The 16,750-nt window shown below is 47.7% G+C and overlaps 5 protein-coding genes across 5 annotated transcripts; all 5 read right to left on the bottom strand.

Moving 5' to 3' along the window:
* Nucleotides 1-6,840: 6,840 nt before the first annotated feature.
* On the bottom strand, nt 6,841-7,509 carry BJ212DRAFT_1408839 (uncharacterized protein). Its single transcript, XM_041337455.1, has 3 exons — nt 7,318-7,509; nt 7,178-7,266; nt 6,841-7,119 (listed from the first exon to the last, which is right to left on the bottom strand). Exons 1-3 carry the CDS (start codon nt 7,468-7,470, stop codon nt 7,080-7,082), a joined length of 282 nt encoding a protein of 93 aa, XP_041185342.1. The 5' UTR covers nt 7,471-7,509; the 3' UTR covers nt 6,841-7,079.
* A 1,000-nt stretch (nt 7,510-8,509) lies between these two features.
* Nucleotides 8,510-8,683, bottom strand: BJ212DRAFT_1202500 (uncharacterized protein; the record flags this gene model as incomplete). Its single annotated transcript, XM_041329101.1, has 1 exon — nt 8,510-8,683. A coding segment is annotated over one exon (174 nt), but the record flags the coding sequence as incomplete, so codon positions are not given.
* Nucleotides 8,684-11,643: 2,960 nt separating this feature from the next.
* On the bottom strand, nt 11,644-11,898 carry BJ212DRAFT_1207030 (uncharacterized protein; the record flags this gene model as incomplete). The annotated part of the gene is made up of 1 exon (XM_041329165.1): nt 11,644-11,898. A coding segment is annotated over one exon (255 nt), but the record flags the coding sequence as incomplete, so codon positions are not given.
* A 3,209-nt stretch (nt 11,899-15,107) lies between these two features.
* Nucleotides 15,108-15,389, bottom strand: BJ212DRAFT_1290608 (uncharacterized protein; the record flags this gene model as incomplete). The annotated part of the gene is made up of 1 exon (XM_041332089.1): nt 15,108-15,389. One exon carries the CDS (start codon nt 15,387-15,389, stop codon nt 15,108-15,110), a length of 282 nt encoding a protein of 93 aa, XP_041185339.1.
* Nucleotides 15,390-15,818: 429 nt separating this feature from the next.
* BJ212DRAFT_1582351 (uncharacterized protein) lies at nt 15,819-16,739 on the bottom strand. Its single transcript, XM_041342317.1, has 5 exons — nt 16,688-16,739; nt 16,559-16,629; nt 16,437-16,506; nt 16,131-16,384; nt 15,819-15,967 (listed from the first exon to the last, which is right to left on the bottom strand). The coding sequence occupies exons 2-4, from the start codon at nt 16,609-16,611 to the stop codon at nt 16,319-16,321; spliced, it is 189 nt and encodes a 62-aa protein (XP_041185338.1). The 5' UTR covers nt 16,612-16,629; nt 16,688-16,739; the 3' UTR covers nt 15,819-15,967; nt 16,131-16,318.
* Between the last annotated feature and the right edge of the window lie 11 nt (nt 16,740-16,750).

Below are 16,750 nucleotides of genomic sequence, written 5' to 3'. Positions count from 1 at the left end.
TTTTTTTGCCATGGCGTGTGCTTCGACGTACCATAAAGCAGTTTTTCTTTCTCCGGGAATTGACCGGATCTTGATTTCATTGTATTTCACTCGCCTCAAAGAGCCAAAATCGCACAAGTGTGGTTGTTCAACGTGTTTGGCTGGTAACAAGGCTGGTCGGTCATGACCATTTACCAGATTCTGCAGGAGTCGGAGAAAAATCTATCGTCCACAGAGTGGGCGAGTTTATGTACGAGTGCACACTGCAGACATGATCTCAGATTCACCTGAACCCGCGGTTATCTTGAGAGGTCTGACTTGACCTACAATGCTCGAATCCCGGGCCTCAACACAACTGTATCATGGGGGGTAGAGCATGGCGCGAGTTGCTCGTGGAAATCCTGAATTTGAATCATTGTGACCCGAGCATGTTTCCAATATAGTACCCCATGACAGTGCTCGTTGAATGTTGAGGTGGAATTGACAGTCCGGGTCGATGGTCGTGCCGTGTCCATGGCCGCCAGTCGCAAACCGGGCCAAAAAGGGTCGGAGTAGAACGGGAAAGTCTGAGCCGTGACATCTTGTGCCTAGGCTAGAACCATCTATCACGGAAGATAGTAATCACTGCCGAGAGAGATTCCTTTGGAGGATACAATGCAGTTGTTGATTGTGTTCAATGCTAATACAAGATATCTGGATACGGAGAGAATCGTTCGTGTTAGGAGTAATATCATGATGCGGCCCTTGAGCGGCCCTGTACGTTACTTTGAAAACGTGGTGATGTGATTACATAATTAGTGTGGAGCTGTCAGGAGTCGGTAAACAACGTTTCCCGAATTGCTAGCAGCAGTAAGTAGATCAAAAAGTAAATTATACCTTCTTAAGCTCGGCTTAAGCGTGTCGCTCCTTTTCTCTGCTCCCCTTACTCCATTCTCGCTGATCGCCATGTATGTGCTTTTATCTACATGTCTATTGTCTGTGGCTGACTTTTCTTAGGTCGGGCGTAGATCAGCAGACCGCAAAGTCTGCTACAACAGCCACTTTCGTCACTGCGCTTGTTTTCAATGCTGCAGTCTTTGGGATTGAGATAGGCTTGTTCACGGTACTACGTCCATACTTCAAACAAATCTACGAGCCACGCACACAAGCTCCGGTTGAGAAGTATGCATTCATCTAGCACCTCATCCCAGACTGCTCACGTTCTGAACGGTTCTGTTCATCCAGGGACCGTGTCAAACCTTTCGAAGCTGGATTTTTAACTTGGCCTATTACCTTATTCAAGACAGACTATCGTGATGTTCAACAAGTCAACGGACCAGATGCCTATCTTTTTGTTCGATTCTTGCGGATGATGATTCGCGTCCTTCTACCTATCTGGTTTATTTCTTGGATCGTGCTGATGCCAGTCACCTCTGTCAATAATTCTATCTCCAACAGCACTGGACTGGATCGCTTCATCTTTGGAAACGTTTCTAAGGACCATCAAGATAGATATGCTGCCCATATTATCCTCGCATACCTCTTCACTTGTGAGTCCACTTAACAGTTTTCACGAGATTCCTAGAGTTGACCGTCTTCACTACTAGTTTGGATTTACTGGAATATCAAGCGGGAAATGCAACACTTCACCACAGTTCGTCAGCTGCACCTCGTTGATCCTGCCCATTCCAGATCTGTGCAGGCAAATACGATTCTTGTCACCGGTATTCCCGCTAGACATCTTTCTGGGCCCGCACTCCGCCAGTTGTATTCCCACCTTCCTGGTGGTGTGAAAAAGGTGTGGCTCAATCGGTGTGTACCTCTACTTTTTCCGTCGCCTGTTGTTCTTTGTCGTTCTCGTGCCTTTTGTCTCTTACGAGTACCGCGCCTGCCCAATGAAGCCTGTCGTTTTTTTTTTTACTTCTATTCATCCCATCTTTTGTATGACAGCTGTGTTTGACCTTTGACCTTTTAGGGATCTGAAGGAGCTCCCCTCCATCTACGATCGTCGCTTGGCTGCTTGCGGAAAACTGGAGTCTGCAGAGACATCACTGCTTTCAACGGCCGCTAAACTTCGACGCAAGGCATTAAAGAAGGCCAACGCCGCTGGCGATCCATCCCCTTCAGTTGATCCCGAGCGCAATATGGCTTTAGCGGAGCGTCTGGTTCCTCGGGATAAGCGGCCTTCGCACCGTCTTCCAGCCGGTTTTATGCCTTTCTCACTCCCTTTTATCGGCGAAGAGGTCGACACGATTGATTGGTGCAGGCAAGAAATTGCTGCTGCTACAGAATTGTTGACCACAGGCCGCCAAACTCTCGCCGATCAAGACCTTTCGCTGCCGGAAGATGTTAACGGAGATGGAAAGGTGGACAAAAATGACCGCGCCAAGCAGACTTACCCACCTCTCAATTCCGCATTCATCACTTTCAACCAACAGATCGCTGCTCACCTTGCTGTTAACGCCTTAACTCACCATGAACCATACTCCATGGCCGACCGATACCTCGAAGTATCTCCACCTGATGTGATCTGGGGTAACCTTGGGCTTAACCCGTATGAAAAGCGTATTCGAGTCGTGATTAGCTATAGCGCTACCGCAGTCCTAATCATCTTCTGGGCTATTCCCGTTGCTTTTGTCGGTATCATCTCCAACATTGAAGGCCTTTGTGTTCGCGAATCGTGGCTCGCTTGGTTATGCAAGTTGCCAAGCCCTGTCATTGGAATCATACAGGGTATTCTACCCCCTGTGTTACTCGCCGTCCTCATGATGCTTTTGCCGATTGTCCTTCGTCTCTTTGGGCGCTTCGAGGGTATTCCGACGTACACAGGTCTTGAATTGAGCTTGATGACACGTTACTTCATTTTCCAAGTAATCGTGAGTATTTCGTTGCTCATAAGCGGCGAGCGATTTTGCTCACGGTATTTAGCATTCGTTTTTAATTGTCACTCTGAGTTCGGGCATCTTTGCGGCTCTCCCATCAATACTATCAAACCCCAGTTCGATAGCTGGTCTCCTGGCTACATATCTGCCTCAAGCATCGACTTTCTTCCTGACGTGAGTCATTCTTGTGAGCTTACTGAGACAGTTGCTCATTAAGATATGCAGATACATTCTTCTTCAGGGTTTATCTGGCGTAGCTGGAGGATTTTTGAGTGCTGTTGCGCTCATCCTTTACTACGTCAAGCTGTATATCCTTGGCAGCACGCCACGCTCTATTTATAACATCAAGTATGGACAGTCAACTGTTGCTTGGGGCACGTTATTCCCGTCTATCACTTTGCTCGTCGTCATCAGTACGTCTGTTCGTGGCAGTTCCCACCAAACGTATTAACGGTTTGTCTCAGCGTTTGCTTACTCCATCATCTCGCCTGTGATCAATGGCCTTGCATGCTTTACATTTTTCCTTTTCTACCTCCTCTACAAGTACCTCTTCCTCTACAAGTACACGCAGCCGCCCTCGGCTGACACAGGAGGCTTGTTCTTCCCAAAGGCGATTCAGCACGTGTTCGTCGGGATGTATGTCCAGCAGCTCTGTCTCTGTGCCTTGTTCTTCCTTGTGGATGCCCCGGACGGGAAGCGAGGCGCGCTCCCAGAGGCCGTGCTCATGGTTGTGTTGATCATTCTCACCGTCGGCTATAACGCCATTATTAACAGCTCCTTTGGTCCGCTCACCGAGGCTCTTCCACTCAGTCTCGCGCACAAGACATTCAGGCATCCAGAGCCTTCTCTGGATATACAGGACGTCAATGGTGGGTCAGGCTCAAACCCCAAAGAGACGGCTGTGGAGGAGATCGAGGAGGGACCTTCGCCGATCGATAAGCCCCGCGTCTCGTCCTCTGAGTCAGGCGCCGAACATGCTTCGCATAGTGACTATGACGATGTGTTCTTTGCTCGCGGACCGGACGGTACAGAAGATTATGGGTTTGCACAACCGGCTGCGTGCCGCCCACAGCGTATCGTATGGATCCCCGATGATTCGCTCAGTTTGGGCCGTGAGGAGGTCCAGACGAATAAGGAATCGGGCGTTAAGGCAACCATCCAGAACGCGAAAATGGATGAGAACGGGAATGTGGACATTACGGGTCCCCCTGTCGACCTCGCAAAATTCTGAGAGATGCTCTGGAGTGACTGAGGTTTTTCTTTTTTCTTTTTTCTGGTACATTTTCTTGCCCACGTCTTGTCAAATGTGGTATCCATCTTCCATTCAACTTCTTATGCTGCATATTGCATTTCACACTGGTCATACGATAAATATTCACGATATTCATGTTGTCACATCTGATTCTTCATTCAATCATGTCAACCATTGTCAGTTTCATCTAGTCTGAATACCCCTTGTCCTAGTACATAATCCTGTTGCGCACTTACGATTGTCATTCTGCAATTCAGTACTTTCTTGAGTTCACTGTCACTGAATCTGTAGGCTGAACTGTTGAAATTACATAACTCAACACGTAAGTCTCCTGGCTGTCAAGCAGTCCGCGACTCCCTCAATCGCTGATGCACTACTTCAGCATGAGGAGGATCATAAGGCCACCAAACATGAGGCCGGAAATTATAAGAACAGATATCTGCCTTTTCGAGTGCGGTAATAAGCTGCTTGGAGGTAGCGAGGATGAGATCGGGCATGTCGTACATTGTGAATGTGGATTAGAGAGTTGCATCATAATGTTACATACACTTGTATGCAAAACTGACAAAATGAAACAGCATCATAGTTGAAGCAGCCGCAGCATAATCTCCGCAGCAGTTCAACGTTGCGTTGTCGACAAGGCGTGGCCTAACCGATATCTTTCAGCTTCATTTGTCCAACGGCCTCCTCCACAATTGCGCATAGGTGGGCTTTCCAACCTGGTACATGAGAGAAATCTGCGGTTGCGCAAAAGAGTCAGGAAACGAAAGGTACTACAACCTATGGGTCACATCACTGAATTATCATCGTTTTCTTGCAGGGTCCAGAATGCATCAGCGTTCTCGGATTCGGATTCGTTGGGGACTGGGAATCTGCATCCGTCATCACTATAATGCCTACGCTAGTGGAGAAGACGATCTGATACTCACGCCCATTGTTCATCGACAAAGTAGTGATTCCACCAATACAGCGTGGTTTCCATTATCTCTCTCTCTCTTGTTGGCCTGGAGATTTATGCGCGGACTCGATGAGATTCGCATTGAAACCGTTTTCGCAGACAAACTCACGTCCCAACCCATGTAATCACCAGTGGTGATATTCTGGAGAAACAAACCCCGGGAACGTGGAAAACTTAGCGCCCACTATTAACATTACTTGTCAGCACCAAGGCCGGAACTTCATCTCTTGAGTGGGTATGCCCTTGTACTCGTCCCCAACGAGCGACATGTTCCTCTGCATCAAGACATTTAAGTACTTGACGTTTTCAACAACACAGTTGGTGATTGACCGAGTCTGTTTGGCATGATGGACGTTGTTTGGGAGGCAAGTGGGAGAATTTAATCTTCAAACTTGTGGTTGTGATATCCTTTATATTGCACGTTCTTGCGCAGACTCGTTATTCTTCTGTCCCGAACATCACACGTGCCCCTGAGTCATGTAAGCAATTCAATGCTAGCAAACCACAATACAACTGAAACTCACCGTCTCGTGATAAGCTACTATGATGAGATTTGTTGGAGATTTGGTAACATACTAACTATTGCAAAAAGAGTTGACATCATTTGTCGTTTTTGTTCGCCAGGAATGTTTGTTGATGGGCTTACTATGTGAGGATTTTTCTATTAAGATTTCTCGACAGTGACTTCCACACTTCCACGGTCGATACGAGGACTTCTCTTTGTAGAATCTGACCAGTGATCGCAAAAGAATTACAGACCAATTCCGCTTTGCAAGAAATTTTTATCAACGGCAGCGTCATCCATTCTGCCGTCCTGAGTATCGTACGTGCCCAAGGAATTAAATGCTGGTGAATTAAACTATACCACAGGCCTCGTGATGAGCCATTGTGAAATAAGCTTCATTCCTCGTTTTCGCCCGCCAGGAATGTCTGTCGACGACGGTATGGGTATTCTTCTAGAATCAGATCAGTCGATTTCTCAGCCCAGAGACTACCTTACCGTGCCAGTCAATTGCAAGACAAGTCGGATGGTGGTTGGTCTCCAGGATGTATTCTTTGCGTACAGTCAGACCAGATGGCATGGAAGATTATGGATTTTCACAACCAACTGCGTCCCGCCCACAACGCATCGTGTGGATCCCCGATTCTTACACGACAACTGTTGTCAGTTTCATTCATCCTGAATACCCTTGGGCCTTGTCCCAGGATAGAATCTTGTTAACACTTTCAATCACATGAACAATTAAAATTGTCAACATGCGCATCCCCTGAGCTGCTATGCTGTCCGGCAATCTATAGCTCCATAGTTGATGCTGTGAAACTAGGTGTTTCAGACACGTCCATGGTGGGTTCTACCCATTGACCAGCTTCGCCATCCTGACTACATATCAGTGACGCCAGCACAATTGATGCAGCAGCAGAGCTGGCCGACGCAGTCATCATAACCTCCCCAGCCTCCTGCACCACCACATGCGTACTCGAGCAGGAGCTGTGCAATAACCTCGTCCAGAAAAGGCGATGCGTAGCCCGCAGTCGGCAATGCGCTGCTTCAATATGAAGAGGACCATGAGGCCGAAAAACACGAGGCCGAAATTATGAGAATGCGGTCAAGCTAGTCTGTCTTTTCGAGTGCTGCAATGAGTTGTTTGGAGGTACCGAGGATGAGATCGAGTGAGCCGTGTGCTGTGGACGCAGATTGGAGAGTTGCAATTGATGATTCTGTATTGAACGAGCGATGATTATCGGAGAAATATGGGAGCAGGAAGAATTTGCCTAGTAACTGGCTCGACAAGACACAGTCTGCGCTCGAATTCTTTCTGCATTAGCTCGATGGTTCATTGCAGAGCTCCTGCGACATCATGATTGGCTTTCATGAGTGAGTCTTCGCTGTAATTCACAGGCCAGCCACATCAGAGGGTACAAATACACGCAGTGTACGAATGTGGCTTTCTCGCCCGAGGAGCTTGTGCTTTTCCTGAGAATGGCAGGAGACCGCAATAACTCTTCTCGCTGTGACCGACTTTGTGTATCAATTGCATGTTTCGACGCTAGAAATGCTGCTCGAGAGTCTTTTCGTAAGCTAATAGTCAGAGACCGGAGACACCGGATGGTCGAACTGCAACATGCCTGACAAATGAATCACGGAAGATATCCACTCTCCTCAGCTCTCTTCTTGCCCATTCAGTCCTCTGGTCATCAACCAGAACGTCCAGCTCCTACAAGTGGCAGTAAATGGAGGTTTAATTGCGAAATGGAAGGCAACAGACCCCAATCTGCTTGGCCGGGCCTTCAATATCCTCCCTTACGCCCGCCGCACACGCTTGTTGTGTTACCAAAGGACCGGCACATGCTCTTAGGCGAGGAATCTGAAACTTAGTGGTGCCGTTCAATGGAGTCGAATAGAGAGAGAGCTTCAGCATCCAGCGCTGTCGGTATAGGTGGCATGTCTGAAAAGAAAGGTAGGATGATACAAATATAGCTCTGGACCTCCTCCTGACCACCAGTGTTAGCGTCGCGGATACTAGATGGCTGATGTATAGATCAAGTGCCCGAAAGACCGCTTTCGAGGCAGCTTAGTGTTCAGTCTTTATCTGGCATAGCTGGAGGATTTTTGAATGATGTTCCTAGGTAGCACAGGGCCGCCCTCTACCTATGATATTGTCATGAGCAGAGTTTTGAGTTTCCTTTTTGGTATTCCCTACTAGTTAGTACACGCGCGTGTTCTCCTTTTGCTCTTCTTTAGTCTTGTGCTCGTCTAGGTATAGCTCAAAGTGTCGTACTTACATTCTCGCTAACGTCGTCTGTTTTGATAGTCATTGTGGTTCTCGATCGTTGTCTCGCCTCGGCTCTTCTCTCTGATAGATATCAAGCATAGTACAGTTGATATGCTCATAACGCATACCGTTGGGGCGGCAAAAACTTGATGCATTATAACACATATGCACGACGACATTTGTCACACAGATGTGACATATGTGACATCCGCCAAATTTGTGACACGAGAAAGTACAGTATCCACAGCGCGTACATATATTATGCTTTGAAATAACAATCTATAGAAGTCTGCTTGGCATTCAGTAGCTCCTCTCGCCGTAATTGAGCACGAAAAATGCGGAGCTGTGATGACAAATTAAGGGAAAATTGAGGATCACCATGTTGCATGCATCCAGTCTCGAGTTGCTGACACAATTTGAGGATTTCTGTGCGCGTGAATGATGGCCCATCTTCTTCTGACTCATCATCTGAATCAATCTCGATGATTTCACCATTTGTGACTGCAATCTCGTGACGGACTTCATCAGCAATAGCCTGGTCACCACCTTCGAAATTCAGGAGATCTCCATTATCTCTCTCCTCGGCAGGGTCCAGAATCTCGTCAATGGTTGATAAAGTGCCAAAAATGCGTTTCCGTTCCTTGAGATCATTAACTGATTCCATAAGTTCCTGTTCTGCGGCAGTGAGTTGGACTGGTTTTTGTTGACGTGCGGGAATTCGAAGTTTGAGACTGGTACGTCCAAATGCAGCCTTCTCGAGTGTATTGACTGCCCTCAAGGCAAGATCTGTATCTCCCTCAGCATCCATGACAGCTTTAAGTGCCGGCCTCCAGTCAGAATCTGTGAAACAGTCACTGAGATGGGCTTGCAGTTCACTTTTCTTGTAAGAAACTAAAAGCTAGGAGCGAAGTCTCAGCATCGTGAATGAACTGCTTTACATTGCAAGTACCTAGAAGCAAAGTCTAAAGGTACGGAGACATGAGATGAGGACAGTGTGCAAGAAATATGAAACATACCTCAGCATTGTGAATGAACTGCTGAGGTATGGACAAGGCAAGGCGCGAGGTATATATATGATGTATGTATAGAGTCCAAGTCCGAGAATAGAAAAGGAATGGTAGACTATGACGAGTAAACAAACGATGATGAACAGTGACAAAGTTGAATATCAACACACCCCCTTCAACGAGAAACTAATGACAAGCCGGAACGATGATGAGTGAAAGCGGGTTGGGGAAGAGCCTTGGTAAAGATGTTGGCAGTGTTCTTATGCATGGATATCCAGATGGGAATGAAGGTGCGATCTTCAATGTGTCGACGGATGAAATGATAATGAAGATCGATATGCTTGGTGCGGATATGATTCGTGGCTTCCTTCGAAAGTGCGATGGCACCAGCGTTGTCTGCAAACAACTGTAAGGGGAGCAGTAGTGCGAGTTTGAGGCAACCGAAGAACGACTGTAACCAGAGCCCATCTTGGATGGCGGAGGTGAGCGCCATATACTCAGCTTCGGTTGATGACAAAGCCTGCATCGTCTGTTTCTTTGCAGAATGTGATACTGGCCCGCCGTTGAAGAACCAGACATACCCGGATATGGAGACCCGATCCTCAGGGCACGAGGCCCAGTCGGAATCAGAAAAACCATGTAGAGCAGGGTTGATACCTGCACCCCCATAGTGAGCTCGCATGGTGATGGTCCCACAGAGGTAGTGCAAGACATGCTTGGCTGCCATGTAGTGCTTAGGCTCAGGAGACGCGTTGTACTGAGACAGTCGCATGACAGAGAGTGCAATGTCGGGTCGGGTGTACATTGCAAGGTAGAGGAGCTCACTGATGAGCTTATGATATTTGGTAGGAAGGTCGTTGACATGTGGAAAGACATCAGTGGGGCGTCCAAATGGGAAGTTCAGGTCCATAGGAAGTGAGACTGGGTTGCAGCTCGTCATACCATGCTCGTCAAGTAGATAGAGAATGTAGTCTTCCTGGTGCATCCACAGCTCGTGTGTCTTGTGGTCACAAATGAATTGGATTCCGAGATACTTAGTGACAGGGCCAAGATCCGTAATGCCAAAGCGTTCTGCAATCTGGCCTTTAGTTCGATCAAGGAATGCGCGATTATTTGAGCCCGCCAAGCCGTCATCAACATGCCATGTGATGATGCAAATGATGCGTACCCCATGTGCGTCAATGTGGTCAAAAATGAAGATGGCGTAATCTGCCTCGCATCGCAGGAATCCGAGTCGTGTCAACACCTCTCATAAAAGCTCATACCAGTTGTATGCAGCCTGTTTGAGGCCATAGAGACTTGACAAAAGGTGCACAACAAGACTGGCCCCATCAGACCCTTGGCGTTCGAAACCAGGAGGCTGTCTCATATAGATGTCTTCCTGCAACTTTCCCCAAAGAAAGGCCCATTTGGCATCGAAGCAGTCTAACTCCCAGTCATTGGCAGCGGCATGCGCAGATAGGATGTGAATGGATGCAGACTTTGCAATGGGAGCAAAAGTCCGGCCAAAATCGACTCCAGGGATCTGTGAGAAGCCTTGCACAACTAGTCTCGCCTTGAAAACTGGTCCCCCCTTGAGGTCCTCCTTGAACTCCAAGACCCATCTGCACCCAATGGCCCAATGATCAGTAGGAAGTGGAACAAGTTCATACACATTCATTTCAGACATGAGATTCATTTCCTTCCGCATTGCCGCCAGCCAGTGGTCGCTATCAGGTCTACGTGTCGCTTCATCATATGTTGTGGGAGGGATCCACAGGTCGTATCTGGAGGCTAAGGGGTTTTGGCGTGTGTCACTGCGAACAGACAATGCAGCTACCTCGACAATGATTAGGTTCGCAATGACGTGCGGAAAACCTACTTCATCAGTGTCTGGCACAATCGTGTCAGGATCAATGACAGGAGATGCAGGGAGTTCAGGCATGGGTGTTGGGAAGGGGACAATTGGAGGCTCTGCAATGGTGAGGTCAGTCGATGACGGAGGTATGCCATTGACCTGTGCTGCACAAAGCTCACGCTGTCGAGTAAGGCAAGCCTTGTCCACAGTGAGTTGGTCATGGAGGGGGAGTCCTTTGTCAGTGGGCACTGGAATATGGCCTGAATGACGAATGATATTGACATGGGGAGGGTCAAGAGGAGGAGGTGTGGATGTGGGAGTGGATGACGGGATTGCGGCTGAGTCGTCCTCGTCATCACTGTCAGGGAATGGGCAGTTAGCGAAGCTCTCGTTGAAGATAACATCGCGAGAATTAAAGAACGCGCCAGTGACAGCATCACGACATCTCCAAGCCTTGACACCAGGCAGATAACCCATAAACACGGCTTCACATGATTGTGGACCTAACTTCAGCTGAAGTTCTGTAGGTATGCGAGCAAAACAGCAAGCTCCAAAGACACGGAGATGAGCGAGATTTGGTTGAGTGCCATGAAGCATTTCATAGGGTGTTTTGCCTGCAGGAAGCACGCGAGATTTGGTCCTGTTGAACAGGTAACACACCGTCAGTGCCACTTCACCCCAGAGAGATGGAGGCAAACGTGCAAGATTCAGCATCGCATACATACAGCCTTCAACCGTACGCATCACCCTCTCTGCCTTCCCATTCTGCTGATGAGCATAGGGCGCAGAGCATTGACACTGAATCCCGGCTGCCTCCAAATGTGCCGTGAAGGCATCACTGATAAACTCCCCCCCATTGTCACTCCAAAAGATCTTGACCTGCTTTCCTGACATATTCTCCCAATGAGCCTGTAGTGTGCGCCATGCTTCCAAGGCCTGGTCCTTGGTAGCTAGAAGTTGGAGATCAAGTGCGTGGGAATGGTCATCGAGGAAGACAATGAAGTAACGTTTGCCGTGCGTCATTAAAGTGGGGATTGGGCCGCACACATCACTGTGTATAAGATCAAGGAAGGTGTCAGTGCACTCAGTCTCAGATGAGTGGAAAGGCTGATGAGGGTGTTTGGCTAAGATGCAGGATTCACAGTGTGATAATGGTGTGGTTGTTTGCAAGAGGACCCCTTTGGCTACGCGATTGAGACGAGTCACTGCATCCTTTCCAATATGACCAACACATGCGTGCCAAAGGTCAAGTGACAACAGAACATTGACGAAGGCAGATAGTTCTGGCAAAGGTGCAACTGCGACAGGCAAGGAGAAGGGGATGAAGTTGAAGTCAGGCACATAAAGCTTCCCAGTTGCTGGTATAGAGCTGAGCGGAGTGCCCTTGTATGCCAATTCGCATGTCATGTTTGTGCGGAAGTTGATATCCCACCCCTTTGCATTCATACAGCTGACAGAGAGAAGATTCAGCAGAGCGTTAGGGGCGTGCAAGCAGTTGGTAAGACGGATACGAAGTCGTCATTGATTGATCATGAACCAAGCGATGCACGTGCTGTGACCAGTTGTCTGAAGAACCCCATGGTTGGCAGTGAGCACGTTGATGGGGTCTTCTGTGGAATAAGTGTGAAAGAACTTCCGGTCCTTGACTAGCATCACCGTAGTGCCTGAATTGAGGATGGTCTTGAAGGGGAGGTTGACATTGCATGAGACTTCATCCTGAACCTCAGCAATGGACGCAAAAGAGAGATCGTGCATGAGGCTACTAATGTCAGCAGCTGTGGCTGCAATAACAGGTGCTGTTGCAGCAGGAGGGACAGGTGCCTTGGTGGTGGCTGCCGCAGCAACATTCTTCATCTCCTTAGGCTTCTCCTCCTTCTTGTTCCGCATCCAGGGCGCCTGCCCTTCCATACCACCCCCCTTCTGATAACAATGCAGGTGGTCGTGATCACCCTTATTACACCCAGGTGTGGTGCAAAAGACTCCATCAGGGTTGAAGCAATGCTTGTGAAGGCCCGTGATTGGGTTGGTACTGGTTGACGAGTTGGTAGTCACAGTGGCATTAGCATACTCAGAGCCAGGGCATGACGAATGAATAGCCTGTGCATGTACATGGCGTGCAGCTTCAGAGGTGATGTGCGCAATGCAACTTTCAATGGTGAAGGTGGATGGGGCAGTGGACATGCTGGTCATGACCTCGTCATGCATGCGCTGCTTGAGCATTGACTTAAATTGCTGCCAAATAGGTGTTTGGGGAAGACCAATGAGGACACTGTAGATGGTGTCACTGTCACGAAGGGGGGCGCCACAATCACTGAGGCATTCACAAAGTACGGCGTGCTGGCCAACATAGTTATTAGCATCCGCCGAATCCTTCATTCGAAGGGCATCAATGCATTGTCGAAGGTGGTACTGCACACTAGTGTCCATGTGATTGAAATGGTCAGCGAGCGTCTGCCAGGCTTTACGAGCTGAAGTGGTATGAGCACGAGAGATTAGAGCTCCAATGGAAGTGTTGAGGCAACAAGTGATAAGATCCTTAGCCTTAATGTCGTCCAGTAGCCATTCATGGATCTTTGCCTTCTTGGCACTTGTGATATTAGCAGGATCAACAGGAATGGGCAGGTAGGATGGAGTTCCAAGAATGTCAGCGGGATCTGATTTCATATTGACGTGACACCAGAGGTCTTCGCATGCAAGTGCGTACTGCATTTTCATTGACCATCCAATGTAGTTTTCTGACCCCAACAATTCCGGAATATGATCATATTTCCCCATGGTGATACCGCTGTGAAGGTTTTAATACGGGCATTTAAAAGATGTGAGCAGTGGCTGACATGAGGGAGGATTGTTTCTAAGTGCTTCGTTTATTGGCTCAGTAAGAGCCGGGGCTCATAACCTCTTGTAAGAAACTAAAAGCTAGAAGCGAAGTCTCAGCGTCGTGAATGAACTGCTTTACATTGCAAGTACCTAGAAGCAAAGTCTAAAGGTACAGAGACATGAGATGAGGACAGCATGCAAGAAATACGAAACATACCTCAGTGTTGTGAATGAACTGCTGAGGTATGGACAAGGCGAGGTGTGAGGTATATATATGATGTATGTATAGAGTCTGAGTCCAAGAATAGAAAAGGAATGGTAGACTATGATGAGTAAACAAACAATGACAAACAGTGACGAAGTTGAATATCAACAACTTTCTGCTTCAGGAAGTGACATTTCAGTCCCTGAAAACTTACAGACAATGGTCCAAGCAGCCAGATCAACATGTGGTCGCAGGTCCACAAATAAATCACTACATGATAATGTAAATTAGCATTGATGAAATCAGAATAACAATGAAAATTTTAACTAACAGTTGAATTTGGGCATGATCCCAGCAGTGTTCAATTGTTTCTGATGACACAGTGTTCTGGGCTTGTTTCACCAGTGTCATGCCTTCTAGAAGGTTGAGCTTATAAATGCTCTGCTCACCAGCCTTGTCGAGATCAATGGTGTGGGCACAAAAATAGCGATGATATAGAGCCTTGAAGCACCGGATTATCCCAGCATCACATGGCTGTACATATGGTGTCATATTGGGCTCGAAAAACTCAACATCAATGTTTGAAGGTTGATATGAGACATAATGGGCCGAAAAAATTGTCAACAAACAAGCAAATGTGGCGATGTTGCTGCTTCATTCGAAGATCAAGCTTCTTAAGCCACCTAAATTAAGACTGATCAGACTCAGACATGATACAATGAATCATTGATCAACTTACTCTTCAAAAATAACTGATGTCATCCAAGCTTTTTTGTTGTTGCGGTAATAAAACCCGTGCTGTTCTGGTGTTTGCTTTTTAAAGCAGCGTGGTTTTGCTGCTCTTCCAATGAAGATGGGTTCAAGCCATTCACTGCCATCAGCATTACATGCTAGCCCAATAGAAATGCGAAACTTTTCTTTCTTCTTGCCACTCATCTGCTGTGATGCGAGACCACGGTCAGGAGGCGCACTATAATTAATTAAGTTAGCCATCATTATTCAGGAACTAATTCACTTACTAAGGAAAGAATGATGTCTCATCAAAGTTCCACCGATCTTGTGGGGCAAACTTTGCTAAAATTCTGTGACAACGCTCCCTCTCTAGTTCAACAGCCTTGGGATCAACAGAACCAGCCTCTCCATGTCGGTGGTGTTCATGGAGCTTATAGGCTTTACAGAATGACTGTACCCATGCCTCGCCAAGCAATCTCTCCTTTTCTGGCACATCAAATTCATTTTCAAATCTCTTCCGCTTCTCACATAACATATGTGATGTTACTGTTTCACCTTTATGTTCCATGTGCTGCACCCAAAGAACTAAGGCTCACTCAACATCCAGTCAAGTGACAACTCTCAGCCATTTTGCTGACAGCACATTTGGGTTGTCATTGATGCGAGCTTCCATATTTGGGCGGGTTCATAATTTGCGAGACAGTGTTGATTGATCAAAGTTGAGTGCACCAGTTGGGAGTGATTTGAAGTGTCGGACAATGTCAGCCTGGGTGGCATGAGGGTGAGCATCAATGAAGGTATAGACAGACAGCCAATCAGCAAGAGTGAGATTTTGATGTGAATTTGAGCATTTATTGAGAGGTTGAGCAGATGTACGAGGAGTGTCATTTGTAATATTCTGCTTCTTTGCAGGTCGAGTGTATGCGGCAGGCTTATCGCGTGGCTTGCGTTTCAGTGTTAGGGACATTTTTACGAATCAGGACATTAATCCATTCCACACTTACATAGCTGAGCAGGACAATGCTGGAGAACAATAGTTTGGGTGCTACTTATGTCTCGTTGCCCTAGTCACGACCCTCTGATAATGCATATCATCCACACAATAGCTATGCATTATGCCTTATGCATTATGTCTGCATTTCAGCCCGCCCGTGTTGGGATCGTCAAAAGTCCGTGCATTATGACATATATGCATAGTTACGATATGCAATACGAGCATATCAACTGTACATCACTGTCAACTGTCACTTGAGACTCGATGTTCGAGTCTATAATGGATGATGTATGGATTTATAAACAGTTCTTTGTTGGCATTCTGAGCATCCTCCAGAACTAAAACGTCGATCATGGTCACCTAGGTCGCAAAGAGATGGCTAAGGAGGAGCCTTTGTCGACTAATAAGCATCGCGCCTCCTACTCGATCGAGTTGGACGTCAAGCATGCGCCGCAGTGTGACTGTGGCAATGTGCTCTTTGTGGTGCAAGCACGGGCTCCAACTCTTGCCAGTGACCTGAACCAGCTCACTTCATGGGATATCTTACACGGGTGAGTTCCCGCAGCCCATGGAACTGCCATTGTCCACCTGTTCAAAGAGGACACGAAGCTGCACATGGCTCGTACTCTCGATGATTCCTGCTCGCCGCCGAGACGGACTCTGTCATTCTCCGAGCATGCACAGATTAGTACCTAGAACTTAGGTCTCTCCCAGTCTTCCCACAGTACCAGTCATGACCACGGTGTGCCGCGACAGACAACAATGCATACTCGCACAAAAGACGTGAAAACAGCGGGCTGCAGCCCAATCTGCGTGACAGTTGAATGCCACGTTCGTCAACAAGCACCTAGACTAAAATACTAATTCGCGAGACGGCTAAACGAAATCCTTCAACCACAGGTTCATCCTTCCAAGATGTCCCACAGCTGCGCATCGATGAGAGTCCCTTCCTGGTTCTTGAGGATGACCTGCAACGATCGTCAGGAACAGCGTGGTACCACGGTCAATGGGTCACGTCACCGATTTATCAGCTTCGAGTTGCAAAGTACGGAAGGCTGCAGGGCTCTGCGCAGTATGGGGGACTTGGAATCTGCGCCTCATCGTCAGTAGACAGGTCTGGTTTGATTCACGCCTGCTCGCACCCGACGTGACCGCCTTGGAAGACTACTTGCCACCAGTGCTCCTTGGGGCTCATGACGGCCTTCGTGTCCGTCTGCAAATTTGCGCAAAAGGTGAGATTCGCATTGGAACCGCTTCTCGCAGACGCTTACGTTCCATGCCAAGTAATCGCCACTGCCATCGTTCTTGACCGTCCCAGATACCCTTGCGTCTTT

Source organism: Suillus subaureus, assembly GCF_016647635.1.
Source record: "Suillus subaureus strain MN1 chromosome Unknown BJ212scaffold_270, whole genome shotgun sequence".
NCBI classification, from domain to species: domain Eukaryota; kingdom Fungi; phylum Basidiomycota; class Agaricomycetes; order Boletales; family Suillaceae; genus Suillus; species Suillus subaureus.
Note: the sequence above shows the minus strand (reverse complement) of the source record. Positions and strands in the feature narration are given on the sequence as shown.